The sequence below is a fragment of the Corythoichthys intestinalis genome, chromosome 15 (genome assembly GCF_030265065.1).
Source record: "Corythoichthys intestinalis isolate RoL2023-P3 chromosome 15, ASM3026506v1, whole genome shotgun sequence".
NCBI classification, from domain to species: Eukaryota; Metazoa; Chordata; class Actinopteri; order Syngnathiformes; family Syngnathidae; genus Corythoichthys; species Corythoichthys intestinalis.
Window position 1 is genome coordinate 31,467,609 of NC_080409.1, and position 17,289 is coordinate 31,484,897.

At 39.7% G+C, this 17,289-nt stretch overlaps 1 protein-coding gene across 1 annotated transcript; it reads left to right on the top strand.

Moving 5' to 3' along the window:
* The first annotated feature begins 492 nt into the window (after nucleotides 1-492).
* On the top strand, nucleotides 493-10,747 carry stx11a (syntaxin 11a). The gene is made up of 2 exons (XM_057858692.1): nucleotides 493-682; nucleotides 9,816-10,747. The coding sequence occupies exon 2, from the start codon at nucleotides 9,816-9,818 to the stop codon at nucleotides 10,692-10,694; it is 879 nt and encodes a 292-aa protein (XP_057714675.1). The 5' UTR covers nucleotides 493-682; the 3' UTR covers nucleotides 10,695-10,747.
* The last annotated feature ends 6,542 nt before the right edge of the window (nucleotides 10,748-17,289 follow it).

A 17,289-nucleotide genomic window follows, 5' to 3' on the forward strand; every position in this document is an offset into this window, starting at 1 on the left:
CGTGACTTTACAAAATCAATAAATAAAAGAAAAAAAAGAAAAATAGTTTTCAAATGCATTTCTTTGAGTTTCAAATTTATTTTTGCCTTAAAACACTTTTTTTTTTAATTGAAGTGACTTTTTGTTTTGGATTGAAAATTTATATTTTGATCGAAGCGACTGTTGTTGTTTTTTTTTTTTTTTTTTTTTTTTTTTTTTTTTTTTTTTTGTGATCGAATAATAAAGACAAATCTCCCTCCATACTACCCGCCCTCCGAGCTCAAATGGATCGAAAGTCTGTCGCCGTCGATTGCGGTCAATGAACTCAAAAATACGTACCAAATGAAATGAAGTGGCAGGTGAGTCAATCGAAAAGGATTTGTCTCCCTCTGCTGGTCGTAAGACGGAAGACACTTTCAATTTATTTGAGGGCCTCCCCCCTCAAAACAAAATATTGGTTTTTCAGTGATGCGATTCCATGATGATGACGATACCTTTAGCTGTTGAATTCATTGCAGGTAGAATGCCGTGGTCTATTTCTACATGAGCTACAGACCTGTAGAAAACGATGCTAAAAATAGACTCGGCACATCTTCCGCATCTTCTTTTTTGTAAGCACATGTTGAAACGCACTCGCATATAACGGAATCAACTAAAAGAGGAAACCAGCACCGAGTACCTCGCTGCTCACGAAGAGAACAAGGCAAGTTTTTTTTTTTTTTTTATAATTCATTTTTCATTGTTGCCACCTCATTTGTTCTCATTAGATATTTCCAATTCCAAAAGTATATTTTCAGACACCATTATGGTCAAAATTATTGTTTAAGGGTACAGTTTCTTTAAAGTACAGTTTGATACGATTCAGGTACCAATAACAATTTTGCATGTCCAAGTCAGCTGAGGATCTGCCAATATTTTATTTTTTTAAATTTTGGGGGGGATATTTAGATATTTTGTTTTACGTAAACAAACTATTGGTTAGCCAGTATGATAAATTCAGCAAACTCATCCACTGCCATTAACAGCTATGATGTCAAATCCATTGCCATCCCTCCCAGCCAAAATGGATTGGATGCCTGTCATCGTCAATGGCAGCTGATGAGTTAATACTTCATATATTTGATTTTTTTTTTTTTAATCTAGCCTGTGCAGGTGTAAATATGAATTGTCTGTACTGTATGTGAAGTGTGAGGAAGTACATCCAGCACAGTAATCAAGTAACACGTCAGTTTCCTTTTCAGCTGATGCTCAGAAATTACTCAGCGTCTGTAACAGGAAACTGACTAATACAGTATAAAAATGTTCACAACATAGCTCAATATGGTCCGTTTGCATGTTTTTAAACTGCTCAAAATCAACTTTCAACGTCTGCAAACTTACCAAAAAAAAAAAGTACAGTATGTTTACTGGCAATATTTGATGCTTTTACTTGGAAAAATAAACATCAACTTTCCTCATCTACAACCGTAGTCTCAGGGAAGCCAAGTGCTACACAAACGTTTTGATCAGGGCTGTCAACAGACTTGCAGGGGCCTGGGGACAAGAGAACATTATAGCCCTCCCCAGACCTCACCCCACCCCTGCCACCGGCTTGTTACGACAACATACGCAGTACTTTTAACACTTTGCAAGCAATGACAGTGTAAATTTTCAAATTATTTACTTTGATGGACAGTTAAATTTAACAGACCATAATGTGATGTAACACAATATAAACAATTCCCATCTGTTGTCCCATGTAGGGTACAATACAATACAACTGAGAGTTCTATGCCTGCCTGCTAAGCAACAAAACTGTATAGCTAAACATCCTGTATCTGCCCCCTCCACATCCCTGGGGTTATCAAGCCCTCAAACAGTGATGCACCTAGATTTTGTTTCAGTGATGGATTTGTATTAGTGTTTGCTATAATAGGCAGTACCTTGTAAACCCAAGATAAATCCAGCTGTCGGACCAGAGTCTGTTCAGCCTCACGCACCTGCTCCCCACAGACATACTGTACATCCCTGATCTAAAGTGATCTCCCATCACCTTCTCTTGTCTCGGCTCAAAGCAAGCAGCATGTCTTGTCATACCGCAGCTCAATAGGCTACAAGCGGCCGGTGACAGACTCGAATCGGGCTTTGGTCACGGTGATCGCGAATGTAAACGTTCAGCGTTAGCGGCTGTTGTTCACTTGCCGACATCACCATCCAAAGCCAACTGTAGCCCTTATTCTCTGGCTTCTTGTCCCGCTTTTAAAAACGTCAAAATTTTTTCTCGTTCACCTCTATGATGTTCATCTCCTTTTCTTTTCTGCGCACCCGATTTAATGACGATTCGCCATAGAGTTGATAACACTGACAGATTTTAATTTCCCGCTTCGGAGCACGTACGTAGTGTAGCCTTGAGTGCCCCAGAGCGAAGTCAAACCATTCTCTGCTAAGACAGGGGGTGGGGGAGTTGTGCAAAATAAAAGGAAAACATGTATATTTGAAATATTTAATATGTTAAAGTTTTTAAGCATATTTTGAGTAGAACATAATATTAATAGGACAATGATTTAAATTAAAAAAGAAATATGTGAATGTAAAGTATAATAAATTAAGGGTCATTCAGGGACTTGAAAAAAAATGTGCAGTTAGCGTTTATTTTACGTAAATATGTCAAAGTACAATGCTAGCAATGTTAGTGATTAGCTGGCAGCCGCCTAATGTAAACAGAGCTTTTCTGGTGAAAATCTTGTGAATAATTTCTTAAATCACTGAATTATTCATAGACACGGACGTAAAACAGTCTTTATTCTTGGTTAAAAGCAACAAAACAAAACGTGCAGTTAGGAATTATTTTATGTAAATATGTCAAAGTACAATACCTTTCTGTTAGTGAATGTAGCTGGCAGCTGCCTGATGTAAACAGAGTTTTTCTGGTGAAAATTCTTGTGAATAATTGCTTAAATCACTTCTTTATACATATGGAAATGAAACAGTCTCAATTCTTGGTTAAAAGCAAAATAAAATTAAAAAAAACGTGCAGTTAGCGTTTATTTTACGTGAATATTTTGAAGTACAATGCTATTCTGTTATTGAATGTAGCTAGAAGCCGCCCTGATGTAGACATAGCTTTTCCGGTGAAAATTCTTGTGAATAAATGCTTAATTCACTGAATTCTTTATAGATATGGACGTAAAACAGTCTCGATTCTTGGTTAAAAGCAAAAACCAGGCAGTTTGCAGTTATTTTACATAAATATGTCGAAGTACAATGCTATTCTGTTAGTGATGGTGGCTAGCAGCCGCTTGATGTAGACAGAGTGTCTCCGGTGAAAATTCTTGTGGATAAATGCTTAAATCCCAGATTTTTTAAATAGATATGACACAAAACAGTCTCGGTTCTGGGTTAAAAGCAAAAAAAACACATGCAGTCAGCGTTTATTTTACGTAAATATGTCGAAGTACAATGCTATTCTGTTAGTGAATGTAGCTTGCAGCCACCTTATGTAAACATGGCTTTTCTGGTGAAAATTCTTGTGAATAAATGCTTAAATCACTGAATTCTTTATAAATATGGACGTAAAACAGTCTCGATTCTTGGTTAAAAGCAAAAAACTGGGCAGTTGGCAGATATTTTACTATAATATTGCGAGGTATAATGTCAATGCCGACGCGGCTAATTTCTCCCATTGATTTTTTTTCACGTTTCAAATGCATGCATTGTACGAAAAATATAATAATTACCTTGAATCCTCGAACAAATCACTCCTGAGACAATCCTTCTTGTTAGTATGCGGTCCAGCTTTCGTATTTGTTAAATGTAAATCCGGCTTTGTGCTCAAAATCATGTGTGAGAGTTTTACTGCCACCGACTTTTAATAAATGAAGCGGCGTCACACAGCCCCCTATGGGCAGGCGGGGCACAGTGAATGAAGGAGCTGACAGGTCAAGTATAATGAAGTCTATGGCTCAATGCTTAAAAAAATTGCAAAAGTCCAATCCATTTTGACTGGGAGAGCCTGGTAGCGAATGATCGCAGATTCAGTATATCTGATATATTAAAAAATATGTTGAAAAATGTACGGAGCAAAATCACAAATGTTAATTTATTATGAAGTCTATGCTCAGAGTTAAAAATTAACTTTTTTTTTTTGAGTTTACATAATCCTCACGGATTCTGAGTTAAAGTTACACTTTGGAAATTGTTAATATTTTAATTAGGGCTGTCAAACGATTAAAATTTTAAATCGAGTTAATTACAGCTTAAAAATTTATCGTAATTAATCGCAATTCAAACCATCAATAAAATATGCCATATTTTTTGTAAATTATTGTTGACACAAGACAGATATATACATTCAACATACGGTACATAAGTACTGTATTTGTTTATCATAACAATAAATCAACAAGATGGCATTAACATTAACATTCTGTTAAAGCGATCCATGGATAGTTCTTAAAAGATAAATGTTAGTACAAGTTATGGAAATTTTATATTAAAACCCCTCTTAATTTTTTCATTTTAATAAAATTTGTAAAATTTTCAATCAAAAAATAAACTAGTAGCTCGCCATTGTTGATGTCAATAATTACACAAAGCTCATGGTGCTGAAACCCATAAAAAAAAAATTGAAACTTAATTAACGCCCGTTAACGCGATAATTTTGACAGCCCTAATTTTAACTGATTAATCGTAATAAATATCTGACACTGACAGTGTTTAATCCCACATTAAAGTGTACTTTAACACTAAATTGTACCCCTTTTCACTCCGAGTGTTTATTTCTTTTTTTTTTTAACATTCAAGGTGTTGTTTTATGACACATAACAGTGCATTTTTGATACTGAATTGCGTTATTTTCTTAAGATAGGAATACTAATTTTAAATAGTCAATTCAATTGTTATAGTCAGCGGGCAATCCAAGCGCAGATATTAAATGGTTTGAGGGGGGTGGCAATATGTGCCAGAAGAAGCAGGCATGCAGGTTTGGCGTTTGAGCATGTCAACGGGCTAACAGATTAGCAAGCATGGCGGCAGTGGTACTGCATCTGGGAAACAAAAAAGCAACTTGCGCTTGATCGAGAAGTCTCTGAATAATATAAGGATAAGCGAGGCTTAGTTTGCAGAGTTTAGACTGGCAGCCAAAATCAGATTTTTAGCCCATCCTGATTGAAACCGGATGGCATTTTTTGTAGTCTGAACTAGGAGTGGGAACCTCTTGGTACCTCACGATACGATACGATTTGCGATACATTGGTACAGGAAATCATTCTATGATATTCTACAAACAACTAATTAACAGAAAAACAACCTTCTAGTGTGAATTGGAATTAGTTCATCATTCGTAGACGTCCAATCCATTTGAACTGGGAGGGTGGCAGCGAATGAACATTTGCTCATTCGCTGCCATCCCCCATGTTGGAATTTTGGTTGGTGCCGTTCCAGTGAGATTTACAAAGATGATTGCCTGAAGAAGACATCAAAATTCCCGCAGTCCTTGATGGTATGGGGCTGCATGTCAGGCAAAGGCACTGGGGAGATGGCTGTGGTTGAATCTTCAATAAATGCACAAGTTTACATTGAAATTTTAGACAGCTTTCTTATCCCTTCGATTGAAAATATGTTTGTCATTTTCCAAGATGACAATGAATCACGCCACTGAGCTAAAAGCATTCCTTGGAGAAAGACTCATCCAGTCAATGTCATGCCTGCAAATAGCGCAGATCTCAACCCTATTGAAAAAAATGGTCCACAGCAAGGCTCCGACCTGCAAGGATGATCTGGCAACTGCAATCAAAAAGAGTTGGCACCAAATTGATGAAGATTACTCATCCAGTCCATGCCTCAGAGACTGCAAACTGTCATAAAAGCAGTACTTCTCAAATAGTGGGGCGCGCCCCCCCAGGGGGGCGCAGAGCGATGCCAGGGGGGGCGCATGTGACCTCGGGGAACATGCTTTTTTTTTTTTTTTTTTTTTTTTTTTTGCTGTACTGTAATAAAGTGTACTTGCACATCCACTCAGTAGGTGGCAGTGGCGCTCTCATTTTCAGAGCGTGCGCAGTATTTTTGAACTAAGGAAGAGCACTCAGCACACACAGAAAACAGATATGAAGAGCAGTGTGCCACCGACGTTTTTGAAAGCCGTTTTCCAACCGGGCTCACTCACGCAGCGACCCACTGTCTTGTCCGGTTCTCACGTCGCCGCCCGAGAAGTGCCATTTTCGGCTTGGGATCGTCACGACGACCGCCCTCACCTACGGTTCTACCTCGGCCGCCGAGAATGCGCTTTTTTCGTGCCGTTTGCCTTTTAGGTTTGACTTTTAATACAGTGGGTGATGAGGAAAGACCACTGTTTACTGTGTCTAAAAATAATTATAGCGGACAGCCAGAAGCCAAATCAATTAAGACGCCACTTAAAGACATTAGACCCCAATCTCATTGATAAGCCGCTTGATTGTTTTTCAGTGAAAACGTGCCGAATATTGCCAACAATCGTCCTGCTTTGTCAGTGTTATATCAGTAATCCAGTGAGCATTGTTAGCATGCTCATTGCAAAATAACTCCATTGCAAAAGGAGGTAAATACTGTGAGCAGCAAAAATAAAAACTGTCCTGTCCAAGGACACTCTTTTTTTTTTCTTTTTTTCAGTTTTGTTTTTTTCGGTCAAATTTTTTGGCATATTGTCCTCATGAGTGAATGTTTCTAATCAATTTTAATTTGTTATTATTTACTGATTTTACTACATTTTTTTTCTATATCAAATGGTCAAAAATGTACAAAAATGTAAATGTGAGTGTATTTTTTACAGTTTGGATGTGACTTTTTTTTTTAAATTCAGGCAAATTGATGCACGTCAAGTCTTCTCTGTTACAAACAAAACAATGTTAATAAAGTTATACTTTATTATAAGTTGATCTATGTTACTTTTTGTCTTTATTAGAAAAAAAGGACACAATGTTAGGCAGATGCGTATTTATAATAGTAATTTTATAGACAAATGATACTATTTACAGTGGCGGCAGAGAGTTTGGGGGGGCGCGAAACATTTACATCTTCCTTTGGGGGGCGTGACAGAAAATAATTGAGAAGCACTGCATAAAAGCCAGAGGTGGTGCTACTAAATACTAGAGATGTGTTTTGATTGTTATTTCTTTCTTTGTTTCTCATGATTCCATATTTTTTTTCCTCAGAATGGAGTGATTCCATAAAATATTTCCCTGCACTTGCTCTATAAAATTAATTTACTGACCACCACAATGATTTTTATTCATTTCTTTTAGTGTTTCTGAATGCTAAAGAGTTGCACTTTTGAACTAATTCATTAATTTTTCAAGCTTTTTATCTGAGTTTGTTCTACACCAGACATGTCCAAAGTCCGGCCCGGGGGCCAAATGCGGCCCGTGGTCAAATTTCATCCGGCCCCCAGCCTCTGTCATAAAATCAATAACATCTGGCCCGCACACAGACTTGGTCAGCAGTACTGCAACCAGCAAATGAAGTAGCTTACACACGAAATGCTGCTCCTCATTTACCCACTAAAAGGCAGCAGCACTTTAACCCTTTATTGCAAAATGTATCACAATTGATACAATTAAAATGTATGATTTTCAGACTAATTTGGAATTTTGACATTTCTTTTTGGAAAAAAATGATGGATGCAAGTCGACACATGCATCTGCAGGTTCCATGAGAAAAAAAAAAACATGATTTAGCATGGGTTATAGATATTACAGCGCTTATTACACATATTCATTTTGACTTTTCTTTTCACAAATTTGAAAAATAGGTTTCATTAGGACCTTATTTTTAAAATTTTGGGATTCTCTAATAATTGCTTCATGTTGCAGGTATTTAAGGGCTAAGCAACATTACTCTGTGTGACCCTCTACTTCCAATTTTCTAAAATGGCGACAATCAACAAAAAAAAAAGTTGACTGTGACGGCCGATGCTTCAAGGATAGGTGGAAATTGGACTATCTCTTCACTAAAATATGCAACAACTGTGTCTTGCCTCATTTGCAAAGAGACAGTCGCTGTTTTTAAAGATTTCAATGTGAGGCGATATTACCAAACAAGACATGCTGACATGTACGACAAGATTACAGGGAAGATACGCAGCGGGAAATTGAAGCAACTTGAAGCTAGTTTAATTTCACAGCAGTAGTGTTTCGCAAGAGCCGGAGAGTCGAAAGAGAACGCCGCAAAGGCTATTTGCGAGATTGTTGAAATTATTCATTAAAAAAATATAATAAAGCAAATGTGAAACACTGAATGGCTTGCTAAATTTTGCTTGAATATATTCTTCTACATAAAGGACGTCAGCCAAGGTCGGCCCCCCACATTTTTACCACGCCAAATCTGGCCCCCTTTGCAAAAAGTTTGGACACCCCTGTTCTACACGATAACATTTCTGAGTGAGTGCTCGTCCGAGACTTTAAAAAATTTTTTTTAAACATTGAGACCTTTTTAAAACGATATCTCGATTCTTGGCAGGAGCATATCGATAACCTTTTGGGATATAAAGTATCACGATATATCACCATTTCGATATTTTGTCACACCTCTAGTCTGAACAGTCACAAATAACAGAAATCTTTATTTCTGCGAAACTGATTGAAACCACATACGGGAGGTAGTTTTATATCAGATATTGACAAGATGCCTCTCGTCTGAAAAACTTTTTTGGGGGTTTTGACTGCCCCTGACATCACTCCAAACTGGATGCCTTCGTTGCCATAGCAACCTGTCAGGTGTGTCAATAATGTGGCCCAGTCCGAACAGGCCCAGAACTGATCCGGACACTTGCTAAAAGTAGTCAAGTCATCCCTAAAAATCTGAATTGAGTCTCAAGGCTGTTTTACACTAGCAGCACCAACCACAGGGTGCGCGGCAATCCATTTAATGTGTATACGGGAGGGGGCTTTTTGGCAAAAGTAAGCTGCGACAGCCATTTTGAATGGAGCAGCAAGTCTTGAGTGAGTTTTCACCGCTATCAGACTGTTTCAGCAGTTGGATAAACACATCACGAGGAAGCCGAGGAAACCTTTTCTAAGTTTTGCGAACTTTGGGACACTCGAAATATGACTCTTACAGCTCCTTTCTAAGCTAGACGATATCTCGATGTGCTTTTGTGTGGAAATGTAGTTCAAAAACAACAACGAAAACTATTCACCTTCTCACGGAAACTAGTAAAACTCTTTATACACGGCTATTATGATCCCCCTTACTCCTTGAAATATATTCATTCATTCATCTTCTGACCTGCTTAACTTCACGAGGGTCATGGGGGTGCTGGAGCCTATCCCAGCTAACAATGGGCACTGGTTGCCAGCAGGGCCGGCCCAGCCTATGCAGACTATGCAGCTACTTAGGGCCCCTGACCACTAGGGGACCCCAAATCTGGCAATTGTTTAATTTATATTCTATTTTGTTTACTACAGTTTACTTTATTTGACTTTTGTGAGTTTTGATACTTGATTACAAGCTTAAAAAAAATAAACGTTCTTCCTTAACTTCTTTCTTTCCTCTTTTAGAAAAAGGTTTGGCGCTATCTACTGTAAGTACTGACAATCATTTGGGGTGAGAAGTTTGAAGTATGCAGTGCAACAAAATCTGATTAATATACAAAATATGGACGTATGGGTTGGATTGCATGTATGGGTTTCACAGTACACTGTGACGAAATAGTGGGCCAAAAATATGGGCCCCTTTGGATTATTTTGCTTTGGGCCCCCAAATGGCCTGGGCCGGCCCTGGTTGTTAGGAAAATCAACCCCCACCAAAAAATTTAAAAATCATAATTTAACAAGAATTTGTGAATGAGTGAAAATAATTTCCATATTACTATCCTGCATGTTTAGATGATCGATAGACTGAGCGAGCTTCGCGCCCTCGCCGCCAAGCCCCCAGAAGTGGTGGAGTACAGCCTGGAGGGCAACCGGGATGAGGACGTTTCTATCATGCAGATTTTTGCCGGCGAGGAAGATATGGAATGCATCCACAAGGAGGTTCAGGGCACCAGGAAGGAGATCCTGCTTCTCACCATGGATGTCAAGCGCTTGGGCAAAGAGAGCAGCCGCTTCCTTACCTCGGTGCGGCGCTTCAGCAGCATCAAGCGGGACGCCAACGCTCTCGGACGCGGCATCAAGACCCGCGGGGAGGCCCTCTTCACCCGGCTGGAGAGGCTAAGTCGGTTGAGCGAGGAGTTGGCCCGGGTGCACGGAGACTCCTCGGCGGTGGCCCGCGTAGCCCGGTGCCAGCTGGCCGCGCTGACTGGGAGCTTCCACCTGGCCATGACAGAGTACAACCGCGCCGAGATGGAGCAGCGGGAGAACTGCACGGCGCGCATCCAGCGGCAGGCGGCCATCGTGGGCAAGGAGGTGACACGGGGACAGATCGAGGAGTTGATGGAGACAGGCAAGTGGGACGCCTTCGTGGGGGACGGCTTGCTGACCACGGCAGGCGCTCGCAGCGCACGCTCGGCGCTGAGCGAAATCGAGAGCCGCCGCCGGGAGCTGCTGGAGCTGGAAGGACGCATACGGGACATGCGCGACCTCTTCTTCCAGGTGGCGCTGCTGGCTGAGGAGCAGGGCTGCATGGTGGACCACATTGAGGATCACGTGCGAGGCGCTCAGGACTACGTGGCTGCTGCCGGTAACCACGTGCGCCAGGCCATCAAGTACAAGAAGGCGAACCCTTGCAAGAAGATCTTCTGTTGTTGTTTCCCCTGCTGCCACTGAAGCCCATAAGTCAGACCTGCAACACGCTTGAGCAATCGCTGTCAGCCATCCCAGTACACATAGATTGATGTCTGTCGTCAGCAATGGCAGTCAATGAGATAATCTATGAATAAACAATAAAGCTGTTTGAACTGGAGGAATAGTGTTGATGTGTTTCAATAGCTTGGGTGTTACAAGCACTGTAATATGCCAAAGTTGTTGTGTGGTCGTCAATGTAAAAACAGTTCAATTTTAGAGCAAATCCGCTTGTTTATCACCTGTTTAACAATAAGTTTCAAATAAAGGTAAACAGCAAGTTGAAAATATTCAAGAATTGCTTAATTTTTATTTTAAAATGACAATAAAGGCTACTCTATTGTATTAGGAAATTGGCTCGTGCGCTAATAACAAATGCTAGCAGAGCGCTACCCTTTGCTACCCTGCCTTTTCCAGTTTTCCCTGCTTCTAACAAAGCTAACATCTTTATAGACCAGGGGTCGGGAACTGTTTTCCGAAATTTCCAGGTTCGCGGTGAATCAGTAACAGGCACACTTTTGCTCAATAGACGATGTTTATTGATTAGAAAATGCAGAATAAATGAGACAATCCCACAAGAGCAAGCAAACAAATATCACAAACAAGTATAACAAATGTCAGCAATGACGCTAGATTTGAGTTTGTCAACCCCAGATTCCCTGCGTTCCCATTACAGCAAAACAAAATGTCCCTTTAGCAATGAAAATCGCTTACCGTGACAAGTGAGTGGGAAGCCAGCAACACTCCAGTAAAGCGGCAAAAGGACAAAGCTGGGCGATCAGTACGCTTAATCCGCCAGCAGACTTCACGGGTCGCCCGGAAACGTCCGCTTTTGTAAGGACGCACCCCTCGGAGGCGGAGAGGCCAACTTCCGCCCCTGAGCGGCGCGGCCCCGTCCAATGACAAACATTAAAGCTACTTTTGGTTCAGCCCCCTTGAAAAAGGACTTTTCTCATGGGACAAATGAGCTGTGCTGCAACAGATGTAAATATTATAGGTGAAAAACAAGTTATCTCGTGGGATTCCATCCTAGCTATGGAACTCAGACGCGTACTATGGTGCAAAACAAGTTATCTCGTGAGATTCCCTACTCAAGCACGTCTCCTAACTATGGGAACAAGGTGAAAAACAATAGATGTTGTTATAATCTATGTCACAGAAGCAATCATACATCACAAAGGCATAATGTAATATTTTCCCCCATCAGGAACCTTTTTGGCTGAGAGAGCCATAAACACCACATTTCTAAAAATGTAATTCCGTGAGAGCCATACAATATGTTTAAAACTAAAAATACGAGTAATGTGTGCATTTTATGTCATTTCAACATTTTTAGAGTACAATAAGTCTCCGAATTCTTTTTAATAACATTGTTATGCTGTTGCTAATCAATGATGAGTATTTCTCACCATTAATGCGACTTCTGGTGCTGCATGGCGTTGCTGATGGCTTTGTAGTCTGGTCGATACTTGATGAGGTTAAGTGTCATGCAGGCATTGAGAAACTTAGGATACGTCTCTTTTCATGTTCACGAAGAAACGACACGGATCCTATGTTTTTTCCAACCATACACGAAGCACAAGTTTATCCATTGGTAGATTTTTTTCTTTAGCGATCTCAATGAAGGACTTGAATAAATCTTTCCCTCTTGTTGTCCCTTGCATGGAGGAAGTCGGCGTGATGTCACGATGACATCACCTTGCTTAGCAACGTGTCGCCATTTTGCGAAAGGGGCACGCACAGCTTAACATTCCGTAGACAAACGTCTGAAATTCATACATTTCAGGTGTGTTTTGCGTCTTTTTTCATAAAAACGTCTTAAACATGGCTTACTGTTATCACGAGTCACTGCCGATAGATGCAAGGAGGCGATACAATTTAAAATTACAGTGTATTGGCTTGCAAATTTGCCCAAAGTCGAAGCTGATAGCTGGATAAACAAAGGAATGACCTGTAGTGGAGTTCGGAAACATCTACAACCACCTCATAAAGTCACCCAGTAAGTTGACCTTTATCAATTACGTGGAATATGTACTGTGTGGAACTAAGAAAACTGGTAGTATATGCGGAGTGATTATTTCTGCCGTGACCGGTAATGCGCCTCCAAGCGTTATTTAGCCGTGAACACGTCACGGCAAAATAACCAATTCCCACCAGGCCAATAATATACCGATTGATCGGTCAGAGCAGTTGACGGCAAAAGAAAAATAACGCTTTGCAAGTTGTCGGTTACGGTAATAATAACCACTGCCTAGTCTATTGAATCCTAGCAGCTAATTGTGGCAACAACAAAAAAATCGATTTAAGTTTACTCACCAGTAATAAAATTTCGGCTGCAAACGTAAATGTGCCTGGATTTAGGTTCCCACTGGCTAGAATGGTCAACGGAACCGTCTTCTTTTACTGTTCCTTGATTGATTGCTTTCAGCCATTTGCTTGTCCTTTTCCTCTCACGAGGAAGAATGAACTCCGAACTCTTCCTTGTCTTACAACCCGCAACACGGCAACTTTTAGTCATTCCGATGGAAATAGACCACAAATAAGACAAAAGTTCAACACGTTTGTACTACAATCCACGACAGAGCAACTGCTTGTGACCCGTGTTTTGCCCCCATTTCAATATGACGACGCTTTGTTGTGGCTGGTGACGTCATCAAATGCCCGGTTGTCCGACTTCCTCTATAGTACAGTGCCATCTGAGAAAATATGATTGCTAAATGAACACATTCAACAACACTTACCAGAATACTCTCTGAGGCAAAAAAACCCCAAAACAAAACACTTGTATTCATTTTCTTCTTCTGCTTCTCTGATATGGAATCACAAGAGTGCAAAAGCTAAAAAAGTAAATGAATAAATAACTCCTGTGTTTCAATACTCTGCTGCTGCTCCCTTCCTTTCTTCTTCTTCTGCTGCTGGCCAATTTGGCAACTTATCCTTGCTAAATTTGGCGGCTTGCTGTTTTTGTCAAAAGTGGCTAGTGACAAATCTAGTGACTTTTTATGGTGTTTCTTTTTTTCTTCTTCCCCAACGTTATTTCTCTCTCCTACAGTGTCAATTAAAATTACATGCAATTTTGCTTTTAAATTACATGCAAATGGACAATTATGCAAATTGGGTGATTGGGCCATCACACAATAAAATAATAGCCCATTTAAATAAAATAAATTGAAATGAGCTAAAACACCTGTAATTAAATAATAATACACAGATCCTGCTTACACAATTACATTTCTGTGTGGCGCTTTAACTAGACAAAATACACCAATAAAGCTTTTGAAAACCGTTCATAAGAAAAAAAAAGATTCATTGAGACATTTCATTTGTAAAATACATGTTAAAATCTTTGTCATTGGGATTGCTTTTCTCTTTAGCACAGCACTTCTTTTTTCTCCTTTCTTTCAGAAAGAAAGCTGACCAATACCCGGGGTCTGAAAGGCAAATTGTTGTTGGATTATCTTTAAATACCCGCGACTTTGTGAGCAGAATTCTAGCTTTGTATAGGATAATGTTCCTATTGTTGAAAGCACAAAGCTGTGTAATAAACAACTAGCACATGTATATTTTGCATTTTGCTTTCTTACTGTACCGAAATGGCGCACCGCAAGCAACATGTCACTTCCGCTCATTAATATTCATGACATTAGCTACTGTTGCTAAGTAAGGACAAGTCACCGTTTGTCCCTAATAGGAAATGAATAGAAATCGTGTACGAAGGAGATGTTTACAGAGTTAAACCTACCAATTCTCTCCGAAAATGATGTGCCTAGTGCCAAATTCACTGGCAATGATGTGGAAGAACATAAAAATGTTCAGTTAAAGAGATGGCTTTAGTGTCGAAGGCTGAAAAAGACGAAAAAAACGAGCCGACCTAAGCATAGCTTTAGATTTTTTTATCGACGCGACTGACAATGACATTCTCCTGTTTCAACAAGCTATCCTTTACCATCAGCCCTGTCTTTCTTATATATCCTCTGGTTGTCCTACATCTCTTACCGTTCTTGGGGGTAATTTAGTTAGCTTTGTGTAGCGATCGCAAATGCTACTTAGTGACAGCCAACGAACACTTTTAATTTTTTCATTGATGACAAATCTTAATTCTATAATTTATTTACACTTCCCCCATACTAAAGTTGAGAATGTTAATAATGTTAATGCCATCTTGTTGATTTATTGTCTTAACAAACAAATACAGTAATTATGTACCGTATGTTGAATGTATATATCCGTCTTGTGTTTTATCTTTCCATTCCAACAATAATTTACAGAAAAATATGGCATGTTTTATACAGTTGTGGTCAAAAGTTTACATACACTTGTGAAGAACGTAATGTCATGGCTCTCTTGAGTTTCCAGTTATTTCTACAACTCTGATTTTTCTCTGATAGAGTGATTGGAACAGATACTTCTTTGTCACAAAAAACATTCATGAAGTTTGGTTCTTTTATGACTTTATTATGGGTGAACAGAAAAAAGTGATCAAATCTGCTGGGTCAAAAATATACATACAGCAGCGCTAATATTTGGTAACATGTCCCTTGGCCATTTTCACTTCAATTAGGCGCTTTTGGTAGCCATCCACAAGCTTCTGGTTGAATCTTTGACCACTCCTCTTGACAGAATTGGTGCAGTTGAGTTAAATTTGATGGCCGTTCGAAAACCTTAATTCTAGCCTGATTTAGCCATTCCATTACCACTTTTGATGTGTGTTTAGGGTCATTGTCCTGTTGGAACACCCAACTGCGCCCAAGACCCAATCTTCAGGCTGATGACGTTAGGTTATCTTGAAGAATTTGAAGGTAATCCTCCTTCTTCATTATCCCATTTACTCTCTGTAAAGCACCAGTTCCATTGGCAGCAAAACAGCCCCACAGCATAATACTACCACCACCGTGCTTGACGGTAGGCATGGTGTACTTGGGGTTAATGGCCTCACCTTTTCTCCTCCAAACATATTGCTGGGCATCGTGGCCAAACAGCTCGATTTATGTTTCGTCTGACCACAGAACTTTCCTCCAGAAGGTCTTATCTTTGTCCATGTGATCAGCAGCAAACTTCAGTCGAGCCTTAAGGTGCCGCTTTTGGACCAAGGGCTTCCTTCTTGCACGGCAGCCTCTCAGTCCATGGAGATGCAAAACACGCTTGACTGTGGACACTGACACCTGTGTTCCAGCAACTTCTAATTCTTGGCAGATCTGCTTTTTGGTGATTCTCGGTTGAATCTTCACCCTCCTGACCAATTTTCTCTCAGCAGGAGGTGTTGGGCTTGCATTTTCTTCCTGATCGTGGCAGTGACAAAACAGTGCCATGCACTTTATACTTACACTTGTTTGCACTGTTGCTCTTGAGACCTGCAGCTGCTTTGAAATGGCTCCAAGTGACTTTCCTGACTTGTTCAAGTCAAGGATTGTTCAAGTCAATAATCACTCACCAGAAATTACTAATTTGTGTTGCTGTATGTATATTTTTGACCCAGCAGATTTGATCACTATTCTGTTAACCCATAATAAAGTCATAAAAGAACCAAACTTCATGAATGTTTTTTGTGACAAAGAAGTATCTGTCCCAATCACTCTATCGGAGAAAAATCAGAGTTGTAGAAATAACTGGAAACTCAAAAGAGCCATGACATTGTTCTTCACAAGTGTATGTAAACTTTTGACCACAACTGTAGATGGTTTGAATTGCGATTAATTACGATTAATTAATTTTAAAGCTGTAATTAACTCGATTAAAAATTTTAATCGTTTGACAGCCCGAAATTAATTACCTTCCTTTTATGGCTGGGTTGAAACAAAAGCGGTTGCGCGACGTCTGTAAACGGGGGATTCCTGGGGTAAAACGGACAAATTAAAAATAGTTTGGGGGCTTAATGCGCCATGAACACATATTGTTCTATCAAACACAACAGTTGTTTTGGCTTAAAATACAGCAGTTCATTTTAAAGAGGAGTGTAAGAGCAGAAACTGCTTTTTCAGTCTTGTCTGTTTTCCGCCATATAGAGTCCAACATCAACATCATCCATTTGGAGATTAGTGGGAAGGGACAAGGCAGCTGCGAAACGAAGACTAATTAGGATCGTATTTCAGTATTAAGTCTTTTATGTTACTTTTTTGGATGGACTCCTGTCCAAAATATGGTCTGAAAACGTTCTAAAGTCACTTGCTGTGGTATTTCATACCACCTATATTAACAAGGAAGAGACTCTAAAATTCACAAAAATGGAGACTGAAAAACAACACAAAAGTGACCAAGGGGAGTGCAAAGTATCCCCACGCAGTTGCTCCTCTAGTTGCGTTTTCTCAGTAGTTTTTTCAATCTCGTTAAAAAAAAAAAAAAAAAAACTTCAAATCTGTGCATTATGAAGCCTCTTTATTTTTCTTATTAAAACACTTGAAAAGCTGACCTCCTGTGTGAACTTGGAAACACTTCACAGCTGGAGTGAAAACAAAGGCTTGAAAACAGTGAGAAAACAGTAAAAATACAAACGAAATGTTCACACTTTTTAAAAACAAAACCGAGGTACACGCCCACACGCACTGTGCCTGAGAACTCAACATTATTAATGGATTCGTCGCTG

Bases quoted from the DNA above. Each gene is read 5' to 3' on its own strand.
- stx11a (XM_057858692.1), top strand. From the start codon at position 9,816: ATGATCGATAGACTGAGCGAGCTTCGCGCCCTCGCCGCCAAGCCCCCA.